This window comes from Giraffa tippelskirchi, chromosome 7 (assembly GCF_054371585.1).
Source record: "Giraffa tippelskirchi isolate mGirTip1 chromosome 7, T2T-mGirTip1v1.2.pri, whole genome shotgun sequence".
In the NCBI taxonomy this organism is placed as follows: domain Eukaryota; kingdom Metazoa; phylum Chordata; class Mammalia; order Artiodactyla; family Giraffidae; genus Giraffa; species Giraffa tippelskirchi.
This window is the reverse complement of record NC_137281.1, coordinates 99,689,170-99,713,092: the sequence shown is the minus strand read 5'-3', so window position 1 is coordinate 99,713,092 and position 23,923 is coordinate 99,689,170. Positions and strand designations below refer to the sequence as shown.

The following is a 23,923-nucleotide window of genomic DNA, read 5'->3' as shown; positions in this document are numbered from 1 at the left end:
AGATCACAGAACCTAATAAACCATAAAGGAGATGGTCAAGAATTGCGGCAGGCAAAATCAATGTAGAAATAATCTTAACCCAGCCATTAGCTCAGAGATTGCTTACCTACTCCTATAAAAGTCTCATTCTGTTGACTCTAAGAAGGAAAACTAATTCTTTCATTGCCAGAGGGTGATAATAAATGGAGTCTAAAGAGTACAGGATAGGATTAAAGAGATACTCTTGGGCTTTCCCCATCCAGGAGAGAGTAGAAGAAATGACCTGGCTTTTCTTAATTTGGTTTGGGAACTATGGCTGTAATGAAAGGCAAGCTCTGTGGTGACCTTAAAGTGCTCTAAAATGCACCACACAGAAGACAAGAATGAGAAAATGAGTGCCTGCCGATCTGCATCCGAGTACAGAGCCAGAGCATCCCCTGAGGATAGCTGCTTAAAAACAATCTGGAAAAGGGAAAGGATCCACTGCCAGTCAGGACTCATACACACTGACATCCTGCTTTCCCCAGCACTCACATGCAAGCAGGCCCCCACAAAATACCAGGGAAGCATTATGTACATATGCAGTGATGGAAACCTAAAACAGTGACTAGAAGGAAGATGTTTTCTTAAGTAATAAATTAAAAGAAATTAGCACTTTGACTTTCACTCCTATAACAGATACTCTAATGGATGGCAATTATCTAATGATACAAAGAGGGTTGGGAAGTACTACATCATCCTGTGCCAGACTGAGTGTGTGGGGTATTATAAGTAGGACCCTACTCTGGGAAGCAGCTGACCTTTCTGGCACTCAGCTGAAAGACAGGAAGGAACATGGGGTGGGGCGTGGCTGCTTTGGACTTGGGTGGCATTGACATGCTGCGTACTCTGAGTATCCTGGAGACAGAAAAGCAAAGAAACTTCAGTATTTCAGAAAGGTTATCTCTAATGCACAAGGAAAATCATATTCTAGGTCTCAGGACCCAGAGTGGAAACCACTGCAGTAAATCCTGAAATGAATTTAGAGTGAAATGACATACTTTGAGGTAAGCAGGGTTTGAGAAGAATAGCTGGGCTAGTGATAAACTACAGGAATAGAGGTTCAAAGAATTGGACTAAGGCCCAAGCCCTCAACTTGAGACTGTTTCCTTATCTGTAAAGAAGGAATAATACTTGATCACATATCAGGGTAGTGTGAGACTCAAAGGAGACTGAATGAAAGATGTTTAGGGCACATCAGAAACCATGAAGCTCTGTATAAATGGAGGGTACTATTTTATGATGGGAAAAGGAAACCAGATATTCTGTGAGCCTCTGTTCTCTAATCTGTAATAAGGGAATCCAAATGATCTCTATGATCCCTTGGAGTTTTAAAGTTGTAGGATTCTATATGAACTGAGTATTATACTAAATTGAAGCATTTGTCAAAAGGGTTCAGTAGTCATTATTCTAGATCTAAACAGTGACAATAAAGAGCTGTGTGGAGAGGGCACGATTCCTGATTTAGGTAGTTTTCTTTCTCCTCATGAAGACAGAAAAGGATCAGCAAAGTTGAAGAGTAAACGCAAATGTCAGCCTAAAGGACATGAGGAATAGCTAAGTTTTCTTTTTCCTTAAAAGAAATTAATTACTTTGTAATTAATCACAGTACAAAGAACACTACTATACCTTATAATCAAGCAATCATGCATATTTAACTGGAAAACACAGAATCCCTACACTCAACCACAAAAACTTATAATGTGGTTGTGGAGATAAAAAGTGAAACAGAAATGATACCAAAAAACAAAGTAAAATATTATCAGTACTCCACTGCAATGTGTGGTAAGAAGTGTCAGAATTTGCTGTACATAGTTTAAGCAAGTGGTCCATGAAAATCACTTTATTTTTCTTGTGATGAGATTTTTTGGTCTCTAGAAAATGAGGTGCTACAGTATGGTAATCTACATAGCCAAGAACCAAGAAGGATGTTAAAAAAAAAAAAAAAGGCTTATGAGCAATTCAAACAGCTACTGTTAAATTCAAGCAGAATATTCACACAAACTCTATGGGGCCCTGGATTCCTGATCCCAGAGCAGATCAGATACAGGAAGCCAGAAGCAGAGCCATCACTAGGAGACGAGACACTGGCCACTGCTTACTTACAATACTGGGGGGAGAAGGAAAGGTACCAAAACCAGCACTACACAGCCTGGAATTCTGGAAGTCATAATTTCATAGTAAAAGAACTGCCATTCATAATCATGACTAAATCAGTTTAAAAAACTATATTTAACAAAATTTATCCAAAAATTTCAAATATAATAGATTTAAACTTTCAAGAGTTTAGTTTTACTGTTGGGATAATTCATCTCCATGTAACATCTTTTTCTACAAGTATTGTGTGTATGAAAACCTTACTAAATGAATCTACACACGGAAAAATATTAGCTTGGCGGTGATGGCCTTTATCAGAAGTACGTGCTAATTATGTATTATCTGCATGGTAAAGCAGTAACAAAACTTTGCTCTTGGGTATCTCGGCCAACTTCCCAGAAAAGTCATTACTAAATGAATTTTAAGTAAAAGGTGTATCCTTTTCAAAATGTCCTGTTAAAAATATTGGAGCCAGCAAGCAATAATAAAGTAGTGGAATAGGAGTGCAACTAGATCAACCTGGGAGCGCCCAAAAGATTAATGGGATAAAAGGGAAAGAGAAGAAGCTTCAGAAAGAAAGAAAGTAGAAAACAATGGAATGGGGAAAAGCAAGAAGAGACCAGAGTCTTGAAGAGGTGGTAAGCTGGAGCATGAAGCTCGTCCAGGAGGACTGACACAAGTTCTGGGGAAGAAAAACCTGGCGTGACAAGCAGTGTTTGAACAACAGGGCTGGGCCAGATGCTTTTATTTCTCAAAAATGTAGAAACAGGGCTATACATGAAGCTTTTTAAAATAATCATTCTCAGCCAGGCTGAGGGTATTAGAACATAAGTCTGATGTCCCCTTACTTTGTCTAATGTAGTTATATTCTGCTTTGAACAACAACAACAGTTTTCTTGGTATCTAACATGATTTTTACTGGTAGCAAGTGAAAATCTAGGCTTTCTTCTTATGCCTTATCTAGGTGCAGCTATCTCTTTCCACGAGACCCACCGTGTTTCTAAAAAGGACTCTGAACTACTCGATTTAGGATTCTGTTCCTCCTAGTAGACTTTTGTTTCAGGCATTTTTTTTTTTTTAAACTTCATCTCATGAATGAGCACTGCTAATTCTCTTCCTTCTAAGCTTGTTATTTTTCTTCCCTGCCACTCCTGTCTGCACCCTTGGTGGTGCCTCTCTTATCAAATGCTTTCAGGGACAAGAAGTGACGGTACCAAAACGCCACAACACAACATTATAAACTACCATTGAAGTGTGTTTTCCAATTTCCCAGGCATGGTCAATGTAAACATTACAGAAAGTGTTGGACTTCTTATTTTCTCATGTGCCCAAGATATGACTGAGAATAATTCATTCACCAAAAATAATACCGAAGCATATTTTCTTTCATTAAAGTTAGGTATTCCCTCCCCCCTACAGAGACTATAAAAGAAATCTCTACTATTCCCTCCTGAAATGAATGTTTTCTTTCTTTTTTTTTTTGACTATACCACACAGCCTGTGGGATCTTAGTTCCCTGACCAGGGATCAAACCCGTGCCCCAGGGAGCAGAAGCACTGAGTCCTAACCTCTGGACCACCAGGGAAGTCCCCGTAATTGAACCTTATACTTAATATCCACTGTACCCACTTTTTTTCTGGATAGGAAACTTTCATAACTTGTTTGCATCTCCCTCCCCACCCCTATCAGTTAGCTAGATATGTTCTTGTTCTAAAGTCAGTGCGTGTCTCTCCTTAAGACAAACCACCTGTTAACCTAACTCAGTTGTTCCTGACAAATTTTCTGTTCTAGCAAATCTGAGGGGAACAATATACTTCTTTCTATCTGTATTTATCATTGCTAATGACAATAAACCATAAAAGAGTCACGTGGGAGGGGAAAAGTGTTGGAAGGTGTATGCTGCTGCTGCTGCTGCTAAGTCGCTTCAGTCGTGTCCGACTCTGTGCGACCCCACAGACAGCACACCAGGCTCCCCCGTCCCTGGGATTCTCTAGGCAAGAACACTGGAGTGGGTTGCCAGTTCCTTCTCCAATGCATGCAAGTGAAAAGTGAAAGTGAAGTCGCTCAGTCATGTCCGACTCTTAGCGACCCTATGGACTGCAGCCTACCAGGCTCCTTCGTCCGTGGGATTTTCCAGGCAAAAGTACTAGAGTGGGGTGCCATTGCCTTCTCCGTGGGAGGTGTATATGGCAGCCATAAATCTGAGTTTACCATACTACTGAGTTCTCTAGTGGTTGGTAGGATTTTTTAAAAAAAAATTTTCTTAATTGTCGAAAATAATGAAATATTCACCCTAACTTTGAGATGCTCTGTGCTTAAGCTAGTAGCCTGGGCCAGAAACTGATAATGCAGACCAAAAAAGAGGCACCTTTCAGAATGGCCATGAAATGGAGACTGCTATTTCCAGTGAAGGGTGAGGAGAAGATTAGAGCAGAGCTGCAAGGAGCCAGTGAGCTTGGGGGATGGGACGTGGAGGCAGCAACAAGAGCTAAGAACTTTGTGGGGGGAAAGTTACTCAAACTCTAATTCCCTACTAGACAGGGTGCAGCCTGCCTGTCAGCTTTTTCTCTAACTACAGAAGTAGCTGGTAGCGTTCTAAGGATGAAGACTCAGAGTTGGTAAGTAGCTGTGAGTGACAAAGGGAATCCTAAGCTGGAAACATGTTTATGACGCTCGATCTACCCTAGCACATGTTTGGGCTCCTCTAATGCTGTGGAGTTGACACATACTCTGACTGCCTGGTAGAAGCAGTTCAAAAGGATGAAGGGAATCCCTATAGTAACAGTACTCAGGAATGATCTAATGATAGTACTATGGAGCTTCGAAAGACAGCTACTGATTTTTTTCTTAAGGAAGTACAAAGACCATAAACGTGCTACAGGGTATTCCCAACTCAACACAGATTTGGGATTACACTATAGTAGCTGACTTCTGAAACATGGAAAATGAAAGTAGTTAATATAGGAATAGTGGCTGCTGCTGCTGCTAAGTCACTTCAGTCGTGTCCGACTCTGTGTGACTCCATCGACGGCAGCCCACCAGGCTCCCCCGTCCCTGGGATTCTCCAGGCAAGAACACTGGAGTGGGTTGCCAGTTCCTTCTCCAATGCATGAAAGTGAAGTCGCTCAGTTGTGTCCTACCCTTAGCGACCCCATGGACTGCAGCCCACTAGGGTCCTCCGTCCATGGGATTTTCCAGGCAAGAGTACTGGAGTGGGTTGCCATTTCCTTCTCTGAGGAATAGTGGGGAAGGGAATTATTTCAAGATTTTTCTGTTCTATTTTTGCTTTTTTTAAAATAGAAAAACAAAGCAAATTATTTCATAAAGCCCACTGCTTTTCTAACAGATTGGGTTACTTTATCAATTTTAGAGGAATTATAGTTCCTCCATGAAAAATAAATGAAACAAAGAATAAAATTCACACATTCACTACCTCTTATTGTCAAAATAATTTTAGGTCTGTTAAATTATTTAAGATTAAGAGAATATCACTACAGTCAATCAGAATGTAATCATTCCTAATCTGAATATGCAAGGCACTGGTAAATACTGTTCTGGCTGTTAACTAAATTTTATTATAACAAAATTTTTTTTTTACTTCAGTGGAACTTTAAAACAAGATACTGTTAGTACACTGTTAAAAATATTTCCTAGAGAGCTTCCTTGGTGGTCCAGTGGTTAAGAACCTGCCTTGCAATGCAGGGGACACAGGTTCAATTTCTGGTACAAGAGGATCCTACATACCTCAGAGCAACTAAGCCTGAGTGCTACAACTACTGAAGCCCGCACACTGTGCTTAGAACAAGAGAAGCCACCGTAATGAGAAGCCCGCAAACCACAATGAAGGGCAGCCTCTGCTTATTGAAACTAGAGAAAGCCTGCACAAAGCAACGAAGACCCAATACAGCCAAACAATAAAATAAATAAATACAAAAATAAAATTTTTTTTTAAATAAATTTTTTTTCCTAGATTGTAGGGTAAGAGATTAAACACAAAGGTGATATCCAGCCTCCCTCCAGGAAATTACTAAGGGGAAGAAAAGTATTTTAAATCAAATGAGGAACATGCAGGAGTGTTTCAAACACCTTTCCCCTAATCTCTCTCTTCCATTAAAGTTCTAGATCTTTTAGGGCCTTGTTTGGTGGTGGGCAGCAGATTGGGAAAGTCACCTTTGCTTAAACAATGAACGGCTGGATGTTTCTCCGTAATACCTAATGACACCACTTTGGGGGATGTTGATTATGTTTACCCCAAAGAAAGCTTCCTGTCTTCCTAAAGTATTTGCCACTAAAATTTGGCATTCTTGATAGAATTTCTTTTCTAACATAGAAATAGGATTAAAAATGTTGACAAAAAAAATAAAAGAGATGATGACTAACAGGTTGTGCCCTTCTGTAAGCGTGCTGAAAATAAAAGACTAAAAAACGGTCACGGATGCACTGCAGAGGTACCTGCTGGTAACTAGCAGTACAAAGACTATCACAATGTGAGAACTTTCCATACACAATTTTCTTTTCCTAAGAAGTTCTCATAGATCTTAGGCGGGAAGGTCTCAGGTTAAAGAAAAGAGGCTGTCAGGACTCTCAAATGCCCATCAGAGGCCTACCCCTCCACACCCACCTCGTCATCACTGTTAGACGTCTCCGAGTCTGAGGAGGCAGCAGGCTGACTCACAGGCGGCTCCTTCTCTTCAGAGTCACTTCGCTTCCGTTTTGCCAGGGACAAGAGTTCCTGAGAGGGCAAAGTAGCCAAATGAGTTTTGTTTACAGAGAAAATACATCCAAAAATACTACAATGCCCACCTTCCCTAAATCTCTTCTACCTCTTTGTGGTTGCAATCAAAAAATATCATCATGGGAACTTTCATCACATGAACAGTCGGACTGCCACACTTCTAAGTGCTAAAGAAATGTTTTCAAAATCTGTCCTGGGAATTCCCTGGTGGTCCAGTGGTTAAGACTCTGCACTTTTACTGCCAAGGGCCTGGGTTCAATCACTGGTAGGGGAACTAGGATCCCACAGCCATAAAGCACAGGGGGAAAAAAAGAGTCTGTCCCCTCAATGGGAGGTGTATGTCTGAAATGGAAAAGTGACTAGAAAACTGAACTGTAGGCTACCCCCATATGTGTCACTTGCTCACTCAGTTGTGTCCAATTCTTTGCAACCCCACAGACTGTAGCCTGCCAGGCTCCTCTGTCCATGGGATTCTCTAGGCAGGAATACTGGAGTGGGTTGCCATTTCCTTCTCCAGGGGATCTTCCCAACCCAGGGATAGAACCCGGGTCTCCCCCATTGCAAGCAGATTCTTTACCATCTGAGCCACTAGGGAAGCCCCAGGTTACCCCCAAATTTCCTCTATAAGTTACAGAAGTACTGATTCTCAGGACCATGTCTACAAAGGTAATCTGCTCCCTGTCCTTAGTGGTACAGCCAATACTCTGAGCATCCTCTTACTATATATATAATTCATGGTAAAACTGGCATCTGTGGCGCTGTTCGGAATAAGCTGACAAACTGTAAGTTTCTGAAAGTGAAAGTCGCTCAGTCGTATCCGACTCTGTGACCCCATGGACCTGTCAGGCTCTTCTGTCCATGGAATTCTCCAGGACAGAAAGCTGGAGATCTTCCCAACCCAAGGACCGAACCCAGGTCGCCTGCATTGCAGGCAGATTCTTGACCGTTTGAGCCACCAGGAAAGCCCAATAAGTTTCTGAGGTAGTTTTATTTTGAATGCTTAAACCAGGGGGGGAAAAAGTATATTTCTGGTGCTTAACCCAGGGTCAAGCAGGAAGGATGCTGACCACTACATCAGAATCCTAATTTGACAACCCAAATATTTCCATTCACCATCTCTGCCTTGTCCTGGTGATTTAAGAGATTAAAGGAGAAGAGATATGCCATTTAATAAGTTGTGGCTACAACCAGGATTTGCTCTTTCATATGGTTCCCCTCTCCTGTTAGTTCTCCCCAACTCAGTCCAGTCATTCAAAAACACAGCAAAAGGATACTTGCTCTGGTTCTTGCTCTTAGATAATATCAATACCAGCCCAAAATTATATTGTACTTACCAGACATCAGGTACTTTTCTAAGCATCTAACATGTAACAACAGCCTTAAGGTAAGTATCATCATCACTCCCATTTAAAGATAAAAAAAACTAAGTAGTAGGAAAGGTTAAGTAATTTACCCAAGATAATACAGCGAGTGTATGCTAGAGTCAGGAATCAAACCAGGACAGATAAAATCCTAGTTCCTATTTCAATCATGGTTTACATTTTCCCCTTGTGCCAAAAAAAGAGAAAAATACAATGAATAAATACTAGTAGCATTATTCCTTGATGATGATGGTGCTATACAATTAAAGATTAAGTGCCAAGACAAAATTTTTAAAGACTGCTATAAAATATCTGTTTTCCTCTTCCAGTCTCTTTCTATTTCAGGAGTATACCCTCCTTGGCCAGAATGAGAAAATGACCTTCTCAGATTAACAGCTGACATGACCTCTTCTTCATAAGCAGTCATGAAACGTTACTCTTCTCATTTCCTTAGACAGAGCTGGCATACTAACTTCCTGAAAAGGCTTCAGATCATAAGAACACTCTCCTTTTTCATACCAAAATGGTAACTCCTACTGACCAAATACAAATTGCAACAATATTTGTGTGCTGATAGTCTTTTAAAAATGAGTATGTAATTTACATATAGTATGTTTTATCCCTTCTTATGGACAGTTCTATGAGTTTGACAAATACAGCTGAACTACTCCCGTGAACCAGATATAGGACAGTCTCATCATGCCCTCCAAATTTTGCTGTACTTTGCACTGGTCAATAGGAGTCACTACTTTTGTATGAAAAAGTAGAACATGTATGATCTTCAGCCTTTTCAGGAAGTTAGTGCTCTTCTTCTCCCTCCCTCCATCCCCTAGCAATCACAGACCTGCTTTCTGTCCCTACATATCTGCCTATTATATAATATCATATAAATGGAATCATGTAGCATGTAGTCTTTTGAATCCGGTTTTTTAGAATAATGCATTTAAGATTCACCCATGTTGCAGGGACAGGTATTGGCAGTTTGTTTCTTTTTATTGTTAAGTAATATTCCATTGTATGGATACACCAGACTTTACCCATCTGCCAGTTGAAAAACATCTGGATTGTTTACAGCTTGGGGCAATTATTGGTTCATGTACAGGTTTTCATGTAAATACTAGTTTTTATTTCACATGGATAAATGCTGAGGAGTGGTATTGCTGGATTATATGGTAAATTGCATATGGCTTTTACTATTATCTTTTCTCCACATTACCTTCAGGCAAATTTATAAAAATTGGAAGGATTTCTGATTAGTAATTTTTTCCTGACCCTTTGAGGTTCACAAATGCAACAGAATTCTGTTTTATAATAATACCAACTCATTATAACATGGATTTGGATATGCTGGCAATCAAATTCTTCCCTGAAACAGACTATTACAAGCAGTAGATATGCATTAACAGTTACTGTAACTAAAGTGTTAAGATGTTAATATTGTCTTCCTGTTAAAGAGATTCCACATGATATTAAAAACCTAAGGCAACTAATAAGAACCCTTGTAAGTTATCTGTATAGCACAGAGAACTCTACTCAAAACTCTGTAATTGACCTATATGGGAAAAGAATCTAAAAAAGAGTGAACATATGTATTACTGATTCACTTGGCTGTACACCTGAAATTAACACAACATTGTAAGTCAAATACACCCCAATAAAAATTTAAAAATAAATAAGTAAATAAAATAAAAGATAAAAACCTAGCAAATGGCTCTTCATTAGTGGACAATTGCATCTGACAGGCACAGTCCTTCTTCTACAGCATTAAATACCATATTAACAACAGTACCGAGACAGCAAAGACCTTAAAAAGTGTGAAAGATACTCCTTCCTCAAGCTGAGAACTGTATATGAAGTTACTGGGGAACTCATGGCAAGGGTACTCTTCACAGTTAAGTCCTTTATATTCCGAGGGCTCATAAATCAGCTGAACACACTAATGTGCACAGAAAGGTCTTGCCAATACCGCACACATGAAGAGATAGATTTGTTACCTGTAGGGGTGGATTTATCTAACACCAACACTCACAAAAGCCAGTTTAAAACTGATTCATGCATGGGGGTAGATCCACCTGCAGCTCTCTCTTGCCAGGCCCACTTCACTGTGCCACACTGGTTGAGATGATGTTGGTGTGTGTTCAGTGGTTCTCTCTCCATCGTCTCTGTATTTCATCACAGCTAGTGAAAACTTCCCTACTTTTCTCGGCATGCCTCTAGGATGCCATGGCAGTGTAGGGTGCCAGCATGGTTTATCAAATTGAAGCTGAACTAAAGATCTGCTGAGAGTAATGCCAATGCCCAACACACCGCAGGTAAGGCTGTGTAGGATGCCACGTCTGGCTTCCAGAGGAGCTTCATTAACACTGCTTGATATTTAACACTAAACTAGATAGCCAAAACTCAGACCCTAACATAAAGCAAGCCTAACTACACTAAGGTAATATTTATTAAAATAGTATTATTTTGGTTAAAATTCGAATTTTAATCCATCAATATGTGAAGATTCATAAACCTGAGGATTGAATTTCCCCCACCCCATCATTCACAGTGCGCTTTTTACGATGCCATGTTGGGATCAACTTGGAATAAAGCAATTTAGCTTCCCCTTACTCAAAGGAAATTAAGTCTCATCTCTTTCATCAAACCTCCCATGATCACATGAAAGTGGGATACATATTCTGTACCCCAGATAAGGAGAATAAATGTGGATAAACCTCAGAGGTTGTTTTTTTTTTAATAGTTAATTAGCATGTATTTTTCACTTATTTATTCCACAAATACAACTGATGTAAGTGATTACTGCCAATTAGAGTGACCAGACATCTTGGTTTGCTCAGGGCTGTCCTGGTTTTAGCACTGAAAGTCCTGAATTCTGGGAAACTCAGTTCCTAGCAAGCCGGGACAGATATTAATAGTTTCCCTGCTATCAGCACCTACTATATACCAAGTTCTGAGTAGACAGTCATGAAGATACATAATCCTTTGATCTCACAGAACTGAAAACCAAGTGAGGGGGTATATGAACAACTGATTCACTTTGCTGTACACTTGAAACTAACAACATTATAAATCAACTACACTCCAATAAAATTTTTAAAATAAATAAATAAAATCAAGTGAGGGAGACAGACAACAAATAGGTAAAGAAACAATTATATCTAGTAATAAGTGCTGCCGCTGCTGCTGCTAAGTTGCTTCAGTTGTGTCCGACTCTGTGCGATCCCATCGACGGCAGCCCACCAGGCTCCCCCATCCCTGGGATTCTCCAGGCAAGAACACTGGAGTGGGTTGCCATTTCTTTCTCCAATGCAGGAAAGTGAAACGTGAAAGTGAAGTTGCTCAGTTGTGTCCAACTCTTAGCGACCTCATGGACTGCAGCCTACCAGGCTCCTTCGTCCATGGGATTTTCCAGGCAAGAGTACTGGAGTGGGGCGCCATCGCCTTCTCCGAATAAGTGCTGAGAAGGTGGTTATCAAGTGGATGGAACACCTATCTGCAATAGGGTGATTGGGGTACGGCTTCTTTGAGGCAATGGTATTTAGGCTGAGACTAGAAACCTGGCGAGAGGAGACAGGGGTGCAGCAGTCTTTTCTGGACAGCAGTCTACAAACAGAATAGATAAGGCCCTGAAACTGGCAACAGCTTGGCTTAACCAAAGAACTGAAAGGGAACCAGTGTGACTAGAGCTTCTCAGGCAAGGGGTTGGAGGTGATGGAACAAGGCAGGTTAGAGGCAAGAAGAAACCACATCATTCCCAGGTTTATAAAGCAGGATCAGGAGAACAAATTTTATTGGAAGGCAGTGGGGAGCCTTCATCAAATGGTTTTAAGCTAGGGAAGTAACCATCCCCTGAGAGGGTTTTTAAAAGAGCACTCTGACTAACAAGAATAGACTAGAGGGCCAGGGAAGAAGTACAGAGGAGTCCACAGCAGGGTAATCAGAGTGGATGGTGGCCTGGACAGCCTAAGTAGCCACAGGGACAGAGGAAGTAGGAGGACTTGAGAGATGTTGAGTAAAGAGTAGCAATTCACAGAGGTGTAAATCTGAGATTAATTCCTATTTTTTCTTTCATATCAAAATTGTTGATAGAAGAACACCATTCCAACAGTAGACACTGGTTATTTTTAAAGAATAAAGAACACAGCCACTGTGTACATACAAGTTTGTGGGATACATGTATCCCATACATGTATCTGTATATACATGTATGTCCCATTCTTTTTTGCTGGAACTGCTTCAACAAGCATGTTCTATTTTTATAATTAAAAAACAAAAGAAAACAAACCAAACCAATGAACAAACACAAAAACCCTTCAGAAGAAGTAATTCCAAAGTGACAGTATAACATTCTTTTACATATTAGATGACTAGAGCTAAATATGGCAACTTCTCCTTCCAATTTCCAGCAAAGTGATTATAGTTATAGATAAAATACCGTGCTATATAAATGCCCACACTGCCACAGAATTGATAAAATAAAATCAGCTTTCAACACAATCAAAATAAAAAGTATATAAAAATCTTTAAAAAATTCTATTACTGTTACTTATTTCTAATTGGTTCCCTCTTTGAATACTTTCTAACTAATGCACATTAGGCCTTATAGAAGAGGTATCAGTATTACAGCAGAGGCTAGAGTAAGAACTCCCAATCTGACAGTGTCCCTTTTATCTCTAAGTGACCCTACTATACAGAAAAGTTAAAATCTAACCTTCTACCATGGATATGCCACAAGCAGCATTTGCTTATTCAGCAAAGATTTATTAATTGTCTACTCTGTGTCAGGCAGGCATTACTTTCAACTACCTACAGTGTTTCCACTTGAGCGTCTCATAAGACAATTTTAAACTCTACACAATTAATCTCTACACATCTAAGACTGAACACAAACTCTTCACCTCTAAACCTGATCTTCCTCCAGGGTTCCCTATCTCATGCCAGAACATCCTCTTCCTCACCCCCAGCATTCAATCAATCATCAAACTCACAGTTTCATAGTGTGAATATTATGTCCTATTGAATCCACTTTCTGCCGTGTCTATAACTACACTGGTCTAAGTCAGGCATTCATTCAACAAATATTGACAAGGTACATGCAGCAGGCCAGACACTGTTCTAGATGCAGGAACACTCCATTGCCCTTTCGGAGCTTCCATTCTATTGGAACTTACGGTCTCCACCATCTCTCACCTGGACTCCCCTATCTGCCACCTAACTGGTGTCCCTTCTCCAGGTTACTCTCCATATAGCAGCCTGGGAAAGCTTTTCAAAAGACAAATGGGAACACCTCTCCCAGCTTAAAATCCTCCACTGGTTTCTCATTTACCCTCAGAATAGAGTTCACAGTCCTGAATATTGCTGACCTGATCCTGCCAGTGGCTTAAAACTTCTTTTCAACCTCAGCCCACAGAGAGAGAAATTATACCTTATGAAACAATACTTATCTTTACTAGGTCTGACACACAATTTTTTTTTCTATTTGATTCAATTTTGTTTTTATTTTTAATACTGGTTGTGATCCACTAAACTGGTTTTTCCATTCTCAAAGGATCCAAAGAGACTACTTCTGCAGCTTCACCTGTACCACTCTCTCTCCAACTAGTGATATTGCAGTCACTCTGCTTCTTTCAGTTTCATGAGGGTGCTAGGTCCTTCCTGCCTCAACGGTTTTGTACATTTTGGTCCCTCGACCATGAACACTCACATGTCCCTGTACTCTTCAGTCACCTATCTCCTTGTCTCTAACCCATATTCCAGGTCTCAGCTCAAATGTCACTTCCATCAGGCTAGCATTGGGTCCGAGGTCAAACTGTCACAGCATCTTTTTTCTTCCTTCCTAACCTGTAACACAAGTGTAAGGAAATGACTCTCTGAGCAATTCCAGCACCTGTCCCTCTCTCTGTGCTCCCCTACTCCCAGCTCCTGGAAGGTGGAAATTGCTTCCATTTTGTTCATCCAATAGCTTTATTGTCTAGCACTGTCTAACACATTTGTTGAAAGATTAAAAAAAACAAAAAACAATCTTTCCTTTTGGGGGAACTTAGGAAGGGAGCAAATAAGTACACCAAGAGAATGGGTGTTGAAAGACAGGTTTTCAATTTTTCCTAAAAGCCTCTCTGTTATGGTTCCCACTGGACTCAACCTTCCCTGCACTATTTCTAAAGGAAAATCAAGTGAAGCTGGCAGATGAGTTACATCAGGCTAGACGCAACATTATGACACAAATTTAAAAACTTCACAAGTTAACACTGACACCTCTCACAAGTTCATCCTAGACTTCAAACTGCTCTGACTCATGAAAAAAGACTTTAGGGACTTCCCTAGTGGTCCAGTGGCTAAGACTCCGTGATCCCAATGCAGAGGGCCTGGGTTTGATCCCTGGTCAGAGAACTGGATCCCACATGCTGTAACTAAGAGTTCACATGCAGCAACTAAGAGTTCGCATGCAGCAACTAAGAGTTTGCATGCCTCAATGAAGACTGAAGATCCCATGTGCTACAACTAAGACCTGGCACTGACAAAAAAAAAAAAAAACTATATTAATGAGAAGCACAACTTCTAAATTTCCCAACTTCTATATGAAAGATGTGTAGAAGGATACTTTGTAACAATGATATTTTAAACACATAATGTCTAAAAATAATTCCTAGAAAATACTTAAGAAAGTGAAGTCGCTCAGTCGTGTCCAACTCTTTGCGACCCCATAGACTGTAGCCTACCAGAATCCTCCGTCCATGGGATTTTCCAGGCAAGAGTACTGGAGTGGGGTGCCATTTCCTTCTCCAGAGGATCTTCCCAACATAGGAATTGAACCCGGGTCTCCCGCATTGTAGGCAGATGCTTTACCGTCTGAGCCACTTAGGGGCATATTAAAAAAAAAGTTTAATTTATGGCTACCTCAAGCAGCATGAGCAAAGAGGACAGGATAACACAACTACTATCATTTTAAATAAGGATGAAAACTACAAAATAACTGCATGTAGCTTTTCTTTTTTTCCTTGAAAAAGGCAGAGTAAAGTTCTTTTTATAAACACTGAATTGTATTGACTTGAATAGACAACTTCTGATTCCTTTCTTGTCTTGTATGCTTTTCATATTACAGGACCCACTGCATAAATATTATTCCAAAAGAGTGACACATTATTTCCACAGAGGTACATGGTGGGGTAAAAAAGCCTAGATTCGGCTCAAATTGTGTTTTTTTTCCCAAGAAGCACCAAAAGCAAATAACTCCATTATTTGCAATTCTAAGATGTTGAAAAAAAGGTGTGGCCAACATGAAAAATAAGGTCACTATCAGGTTAGATGTTAAAATGAATCCTTTAAAGGTCTGAGTTTTTAAAACCTTTGAAAGTTAAAACAAATTTCAAAGAACTTCAATTCAGTTACTACATACCTCTTCCCACCAAGAAGAAAGGGAAAAAATAAACAGGCTTCAAAAACAGCATCCCAACAATTCAAATGGCTTCAGAGATTAGAAAAACCAGCTGCTTTGCCACCTTAAACATCTCTGTTAAGTTCCTTTGGTTATACGTGCACACACACTATGGCTGAGACAGGAAGCTATTTCTCTCCCAAACTACTTACAGTGTCTTACGAAAAAGATTAACTTGCATACAGACAGTGGTCTCAGTGTTTAACACAAATATGTACCTGGACTATAACTGGTAAAATGCCATATTTTATCTCAGAAGATAGAGTCCCCTGAGAGTCTTATGATTCAGTAGGTCTGGGATGGGAGGCCCTGCAAAGTACATCTTAAACAAGCAATCCAAGCAGTTTCAGACATACATGTTCTTTCTCTTACCACCAGGAAAAACCAGTGTAGAAGGCTGACCTGCCTCACCTTCAGTAAAGACGAATTTGGAGGTAATACTTCTGACATAATGGCTTAGATTCCCATTTGGAAAACTCATAGACATAGGATCTCCTTACTGTGTTCCATTCTCACACTTGACACTCAGAGATTTGTCATGGTTTGTTCTTTTCCACAAGGCCTGCACATTAAACAGCAAATATGATGTTATACCCCACCAACGAAGACCAAGAAATAGATGGAGTAGACCAAGGCATCTTGGTGAGGTAAGGCCCAGAAGGCATTAACTTTGTTCTGAGGATTCCTAAAGACCGCAGAACCAGGCTGACTTTGAACTTCTGCTAAACATCTCTGGGAAAACTTCTAGACAGCATAGAACTTTTTGATTCCTCTGAAAGCCAGGCACAGGGCTGAACAAATAGAAAGAAGGCACTGATGCCTGTTAGGATGCACAGGAAATGGGGATTTTGATCTTGTTCCCATCTGATAAAAGAATGCCAATGAGTTGAAAAGGAGAAAGTTGAAATTGCTGCTAAAATGTATTAGGTATTACTTACAAATTTTATGCTAATTTCTTTTTACAAATAGATAAAGTTGGGTTTAAAGTTGTAACCTCTTCAGTTTCCACTTTGAAAAAACTTTTTTGTGGATAAGGAAAAATCTTTCTGCTACAAAAGGAAGCTTTCTACTCATTTTATTTGTCAGACTTCTGTGGAAAATAATCAAAGACAGAATACTTTACAGCTTAGTTCATTTATCATCAGAACAGATGTCTTAAGAGTGCTTTACCAAGGAAGCCCCCCAAATCATCTTTTAAATTGATGCATCAATTTCCTCTATTCAATATACTTTACAAACATGCATTTGAGTAACAAAGAAAATGGCTATGAAACATTATTTTGCAATATGAAAAACAGATTAAGTTGGTATAGTGGAAAGAGCATAGGCCTTGCAGTCATACAGATTTGGGTTCAAATTCTACTACCAAGTTGTGTGAATCTAGGTAAGTTATATCTTCAAGCTCCATTTTTCTTACATCTAAAATGGGGAAAATGGTACCTACTTTATCAGAATTTGAAAACCTGACAATGTAAATAAAGCACTTAATTGAGGTGAATGGATGGCTCAGCGGGTAAAGAAACCACCTGCGATGCAGGAGACAGAGGAGATGAGGGTTTGATACCTGGGTCAGGAAGATCCCCTCGAGAAGTAAATGGAAGCCCATTTCAGTATTCTTGCCTGAAAAACCCCACGAACAGAGGTTAGTGGACTACAGTATGTGCTCAGTCGATCAGTCGTGTTCGACTCTTTGTGACCCCAAGGACTGCAGCCCACTGAGCTCCTCTGTCCATGGGATTCTCCAGGCAAGAATACTGGAGAGGGATGCCATTTCCTTCTCCAGGTCTCAAAGAGTCGGACATCACTGAGCGACTAAGCATACACAACACATAGGTGACTGGTTCACCTCAGGCCCTATGTAAATGGTAACTGATGCTATCATCAGAAATACCTACATTTTAAAATTAGTAAATAGTTGTTTTTTAAGTTCTAATCCTACGTGCCAGTCTAAACTTATCAGCCAAACTTTTACAGTCAAGAATATATTTTTACATATTTCAGGAGTCCTTCCTGTGAACATTTTCACCTTACCTTTCACTTTCTATCCCATAACAAGGTTTCTATCCCTCTGATACTTCTCCACAGGCCCCACTACTTCCTCATCTCCTACCTCCGTATTACCATTTTCAAAAGAGCTCTCTTTTCTTCAACACCTCTCCAGTCCCTCTTTCTCAAAGTCCTCCCCTTTCATGCCCTAATATTTAAGTCCTGAGACCTCTGACCTAATACAGAGGACTCCCAAGAAGCCATTCGTAGAAAAGCTTTAGTTTTCAGGTGCTTGTACCAATTAATTCTTACAAATATTCAATCCTTTGTAATAACCCAATCAGATACACAAGGCTGATGTTTTATCTAGACTTTGTAGTTATGGTCAAAGATACGTAGCTAGAAAACAGCACAGCCTAGAACTCAAAAATTTCAGAGTCTAAGTTCAGTACCCTCTACTCAACTTAAAGAACTACTACCTCTTGCATATCCTTTCTTTATATAATTTGTTCACTAAACATGGGGGAAAACTCTCTTGGAATCTTCTGCTATCACTGGAGCACTGCTACAAAGGACAGCTTCCTCCTATAGTATCTTCCAGAGTATATAAACAGTTCAAGCAACCCCAAGACAGTGAGACCTAAAGTCAGTTTCAATGGCTCCTGAACATCTTCAAGCAGAAAGAATTCTGAGATGCTGCATGAAAAGGGCCAAGAGGCCCCGCCACAGTCCCTCTATGCCGCCCTAGATATTTCTCCACTTTTGCCACTTTCCTCCTCCCAAGAGCTTTCCTGGATCTGACATCTCAACGGGGAACCTTAACAAACACAAACCACCCTAGCTGCCAAGTAGATTCGTGTCCACAGCTAAGTATTCTTCGCCAAGCACGGAGAGGTTCTCCTCCACTCTGTTCACACCTTCCTCTGAAAAACTTCATCTTCCACAGCCTGCACCTTCTCGGCCTCCCTCTCCCGCCCCCCACCCCCCTCACCGCCCCACGATCACCCTTGCACCTCCTCCAAAACCTCCCAATCTCCCGGGTTGGCGAGCGATACTTTCTATCTCTCCGTGCCCGGATCGCCTGACCTGCAGCCTGCCGCCCCGATCTGGCCGTGGCAGACCAAGGATTCCTCCAGTTCCCCCAGTCCGAGGCCCACCAGCCTGGCCCCTGCCCCGCCTCCCCGCCCAAGGCGCCAAGTCCTCCGGGCTCAGTCTCCAGGCCCCGGCCAGACTCCAAGGGCCGCGGGCACTGCGGGGAGGACAGAGGGGGCGGCAGCGGCGTTCAGGACACGAGGCAGGCCGGGCGCTCCAGCCAGGAGGCCCGGGGCCCGACAAGCTCCCGACTCCTGTGGCCGGGACTCAGCCCTCCCGCTCCGCTGGCCCGCGCCTCCGCGGCCTGTCCTAACCTGATCCAGGTTCTCGTCGCTGCCGCTGTCTTCCGTGTCTGAGTCGATCACGACGCGGCCTTTCCGCTTCTTTACCATCGTGGTCCCCCGGCTCTCACGCCGGACGCCGCCCGGACTCCCCTCTTGCCCGCCTGCCAGTGGGACCGCCACTGCCGCCACTGCCACTGCCGCCGCCGCCGCCGCCGCCGCCGCCGCCACCACCGCCGCTGCTGCTGCTCGACCCACACAAAGGCGACCGCGCATGCGCGCTCCGCTCCGCCCCTGGCCCCGCCCCCTCGCTCTTCGCACGTCGTTCGCCGGCGCCCAGAGCCCCGCCCCGCCCCGCCCCCGACGCAGCGTGGGAGGCGGGGACAGCCGGCTGGGTTCCGGGCTGTGAACCGGGGTCCTGTACTCAGCGCCGGCAGCTGGAAGCTCTGGGTGTGTCTCTGCTGCTGGGCCGAAGCTTCATGTGGTGCCTACTTGTCTTGGACTGGAGCCGCAAGCATCTGGGTCTGCTCTAAGGTGCCTTTCGACTGTCCGACACTGATGGAGTCTCGAGGGCACCATCAGGGCGCCTGAAAGACAAATCGTCTGGACCACGCTGAGGGCACCTGTTGTGGAATGAAGCCTGCCTACCTGGGCTGTGCGAGTGACAACTGATCTGGGACCTGAAGGATGCATCTGATTTACCCAAAAAAGAGTAGAGGGAAGAGTTTTCCAAGCAGAGAACCGTTTGGTCAAAGACACAGGGATAATAGAAAAAGTTGGGTTCAGGGAACTGAAAATTCATTATGGCCGAACAGAGGGCATGGTGTGTGGGGATGAGACTGTGGAGGCACGCAGCAGCCAAATCATTCAGATCCTAATAAACTATATTAGGGAAGTTTTAAAATCTTTGGTATTGAAAGATTCTAAACTGTAGAAGGACATTATCAGATTTGTATTTTAAAAAAATTACTCTGGCTGCAGTGTGGTGAGTGAACAAAGAAGGAAGGAGACTAAGGCATGAAAACCACATAGGCTGTTGAAGGCATTTTGACAAAAGATGATAATGCCCTGAACTAAGGAAAGTGAAAGTCGCTGAGTCATGTCCTACTCTTTGCGACCCCATAGACTATACATATAGTGTAGGCCAGAGTACTGTAGTGGGTAGCGGTTCCTTCTCCAGGGGATCTTCCCAACCAAGGGATTGAACGCAGGTCTCCCGCATTGCAGGCAGATTCTTTACCTCCTGAGCCACCAGGGAAGCCGGAACTAAGGAAGAAGCAGTGAAATTGGGGAGAAATGGATGGCTTCTGGATAATTTGGAAGGTAGAATGACCAGGACTTAAAGATTAGTTGGGAAAGGGAAAAGGTGATGTCCCAAATACAAATGATACTCAGGTTCTGGTTTAGAAAGCTGGTGGTGAGTGGGTCCTTCATGGAGATAAGGAACACAAGTGGAGAGGACATTTGGGAGACTGGGTGTGTAGGAGATCAGTTTTATGCCTGTTGAGGGCAGCTGATAAAAAGAAAAACTTCACAGTGATTTCTTTGTGGGATTTGAAATATAAGGTAGGGAGCATCAGAAACAATAATTTGAAACTGTTCTCAAAAGTTTTTGGAGTCCATTAATTCTTTATTTTGGTTGTGAACTTGAGACTTGAGGCTTCCCTAAGTGTTACTGAAAAGTGTTCAGAATTAAGGTAGAGAAAACAACCCAAGTAAGGCCCAACTATCTCTACTCCAAAAACCTTGTCCTAAGAGAAGTCCCCTAGACTTCTCTCCCCCAGTGTATCCTTGAAACTGAGCCCATGGCCAAGGTGACCCAAAATGACCAGGTTACCTCCCTGGTTTCTAGCTACCTCAAAGGCTGGTGCCCTTCTCTGAGGACTGTCTTTAAATCTGTGAATAAAAGAAAGCTATAATATAGTCAGTGACCCTTGACTGCAATTAAGAAAGATGGGTTCTTTATTTGAGTGAAATCTACTGATTTTTCAGCAAGGGGTCTTCTAAAGCATTGTGGACTGAAATTAGTCCATGTTGAGACCAAACTGTGTCTGAAATGAATGAATGAACATTCTGTACTCTGAACTCTTGAGTTGGCTTCCCAGGGAACCCAATCTGTGAAAGTTTCCTCTTTGTAAAATGAAGATAATGATAATATCTGCCTCTTTGGGGTTTGATAAAGTATAAATTGGGCTTTTCTGGTGGCTTAGTGGGTAAAGAATCTGCCCAAAATGCAGAAGACCCAGGAAACCACAGGTTCAATCCCTGGATCAGGAAGATACCTGGAGGTGGGCATGGCAACTGAGTCCAGTATTCTTGTCTGGAGAATCCCATGAATGGAGGAGCCTGGCAGGCTACAGTTCATGGGGTCACAAAGAGTCGGACATGACTGAAGCTACTGAGCACATAGCACACACAAGGTATAAATTACATAACATATTTAAAAAGTGCTTAAATACTTCCTGGTAAAGAGTAAGTACTCAATAAATGTCTATAGTTGTTACAACTTCCTGGTAAAGAGTAAGTACTCAATAAATGTCTATAGTTGTTACAACTGGGGAGGTAAATTACAGTAGAGTGAGTAGGGGCTGGAGGAATAGTGTTGGAAATGGGAAATTTTTACTTTTGTATACTATGCTATTGTGTGAACTTATTACACTGAATATGAATTTTTCATCATTATCTTATTTATTTTTAATTTTAATTTTTTATTTTTGACTATGCTAGGTCTTTATTGCTGCACACAGGGTTTTTCTAGTTGCTGTAGCAGGAGCTACTCTAGTTGTGGTGGGCAGCCTTTTCATTGCAGTAGCTTCTCTTGTTGCAGAGCATGGGCTGTAGGGTGCGCAGGCTTCAGTTGTGGCACATGGGTTTAGGTGCCTCTTGACGTGTGGAATCTTCCCGGACCAGGGATCAAACCCTTCTTCCTTGCATTGGCAGGCAGATCCTTAAGCACTGGACCACCAGGGAAGTCCTTATAATTTTAAAATGTTTTTGGGGAAATAGAATATTTTTTAAATTATAAAAAAGTAAATTTAAGGGCGGGGCATAAAGGAAAAAAAAATCTATGTAAAATTCTACCATCCCAAGATATTCATCCTCTCTTTATCAAAACAAACAAGATTGTTTGCATGTGTATATATTTGTTCAACCTGTATTTATCAAACACTTACTATATACCTGAGTTCAGACACTGAGCTAGACACTGAATAAGATGAGTAAGTCACCAAGACAAGATCCCTGCTCTCAAGATCTTATATTTATTCACACATACACATTGCAAACCATACGCACATTTAAAGTGCTATGAGAATCCATTTCAAGTAGACTACCCCAAAGGCCAAAAGAGATATTTTTAACATCTGTTGTTTTTGAGAAAATGCAAAATGACAAAAATTACTATGGATTCCTAATCCCCAATGTGTGGTATTAGTAGATGGGGCCTTTGGGAGATGATTAGGTTGTAACGGTGGAACCCTCATGAATAAGATTAAGTGCCCTATCAAAGAGACACCAGAGAGCTTTCTCACCACTTCTGACAGGTGAGGACACTACCGAAAGATAGCAGTCTGCACCTGAAGAGGGTCCTCACCAGAACCCAACCATGCTGGCAGCCTTATCTTAGACTCCCTGCTTACAGAACGGTGGGAAATAGATTCCTGCTGTTTAAATGCCAAAAAAATACTTTGAATGCATTAAACATTTTAAATGAACCTGTATCCTGTTCCTAACAACTGTATCTAAAAATATATTAAGAGTCATACAAGTAGGTATGTGAACTGTGAGAGAAGAACTGGGAAATCATTACTATGTAATTTACCATGCTGTTGTGGAGTCCTCCTTTTGGTGACCTGACCTTCTCTTAATGAGTTCAGGGTCTGAAAACTGACCCAGATCTAAGAGTGGGCAAAGGATGGTCACTGTCCATTGGGGCAACAGCCCTCAGGCCCTGGTCACCCAATCTTAGTTTCTTCTGATTAAAAATTGAGGAGTTCACTTGTTGTTTGACTATCTATTTTGTCTTTGGGGATGCTATATTCTGTTAATCATTTCCATGATTCGCTGAGGGTCAGGATTCTGCAGCTGTCATTCTGACCTTTCCACTCTTCATAATAATTACATCTGCCTCACTACAGTTCAGTTCAGTCACTCAGTCATGTCTGACTCTTTGCTACCCCATAAATCGCAGCACGCCAGGCCTCCCTGTCCATCACCAACTCCCGGAGTTTACCCAAACCCATGTCCATAGAGTCGGTGATGCCATCTAACCATCTCATCCTCTGTCGTCCCCTTCGCCTCCTGCCCCCAATCCTTCCCAGCATCAGGGTCTTTTCCAATGAGTCAACTCTTCGCATGAGGTGGCCAAAGTATTGGAATCTCAGCTTCAACATCACACCTTCCAATGAACACCCAGGACTGATCTCCTTTAGGTTGGACTGTTTGGATCTCCTTGCAGTCCAAGGGACTCTCAAGAGTCTTCTCCAGCACCACAGTTCAAAAGCATCAATTCTTCGGCACTCAGCTTTCTTCACCGTCCAACTCTCACATCCATACATGACCACTGGAAAAACCATAGCCTTGTCTAGACGGACCTTTGTTGGCAAAGTAATGTCTCTGCTTTTAAATATGCTATCTAGGTTGGTCATAACTTTCTTTCCAAGGAGTAAGCATCTTTTAATTACATGGCTGCAATCACCATCTGTAGTGATTTTGGAGCCCCAAAAAATAAAGTCTGACACTGTTTCCACTGTTTCCCCATCTATTTCCCATGAAGTGATGGGACCAGATGCCATAATCTTAGTTTTCTAAATGTTGAGCTTTAAGCCAACTCTTTCACTCTCCTCTTTCACTTTCATCAAGAGGCTCTTTAGTTCTTCTTTGCTTTCTGCCATAAGGGTGGTGTCATCTGCATATCTGA

General features: G+C 41.7%; 1 protein-coding gene across 2 annotated transcripts in view; it reads right to left on the bottom strand.

The window, feature by feature from the left end:
- The window catches only part of RTF1 (RTF1 homolog, Paf1/RNA polymerase II complex component), a 48,555-nt gene extending 29,254 nt beyond the window's left edge, over positions 1-19,301 (bottom strand). For both annotated transcript variants that reach the window (XR_014058925.1, XM_081507658.1), the window contains exons 1-2: positions 19,039-19,301; positions 6,737-6,847 (exon numbers count right to left, since the gene is read on the bottom strand). Coding sequence is in view for 1 of the 2 variants with exons in the window: in XM_081507658.1 (XP_081363784.1) it covers positions 6,737-6,847; positions 19,039-19,281 (354 nt within the window). In the remaining variant the exon portion in view is untranslated. The remainder of the gene's footprint in view (positions 1-6,736; positions 6,848-19,038) is intronic.
- Positions 19,302-23,923: the final 4,622 nt, after the last annotated feature.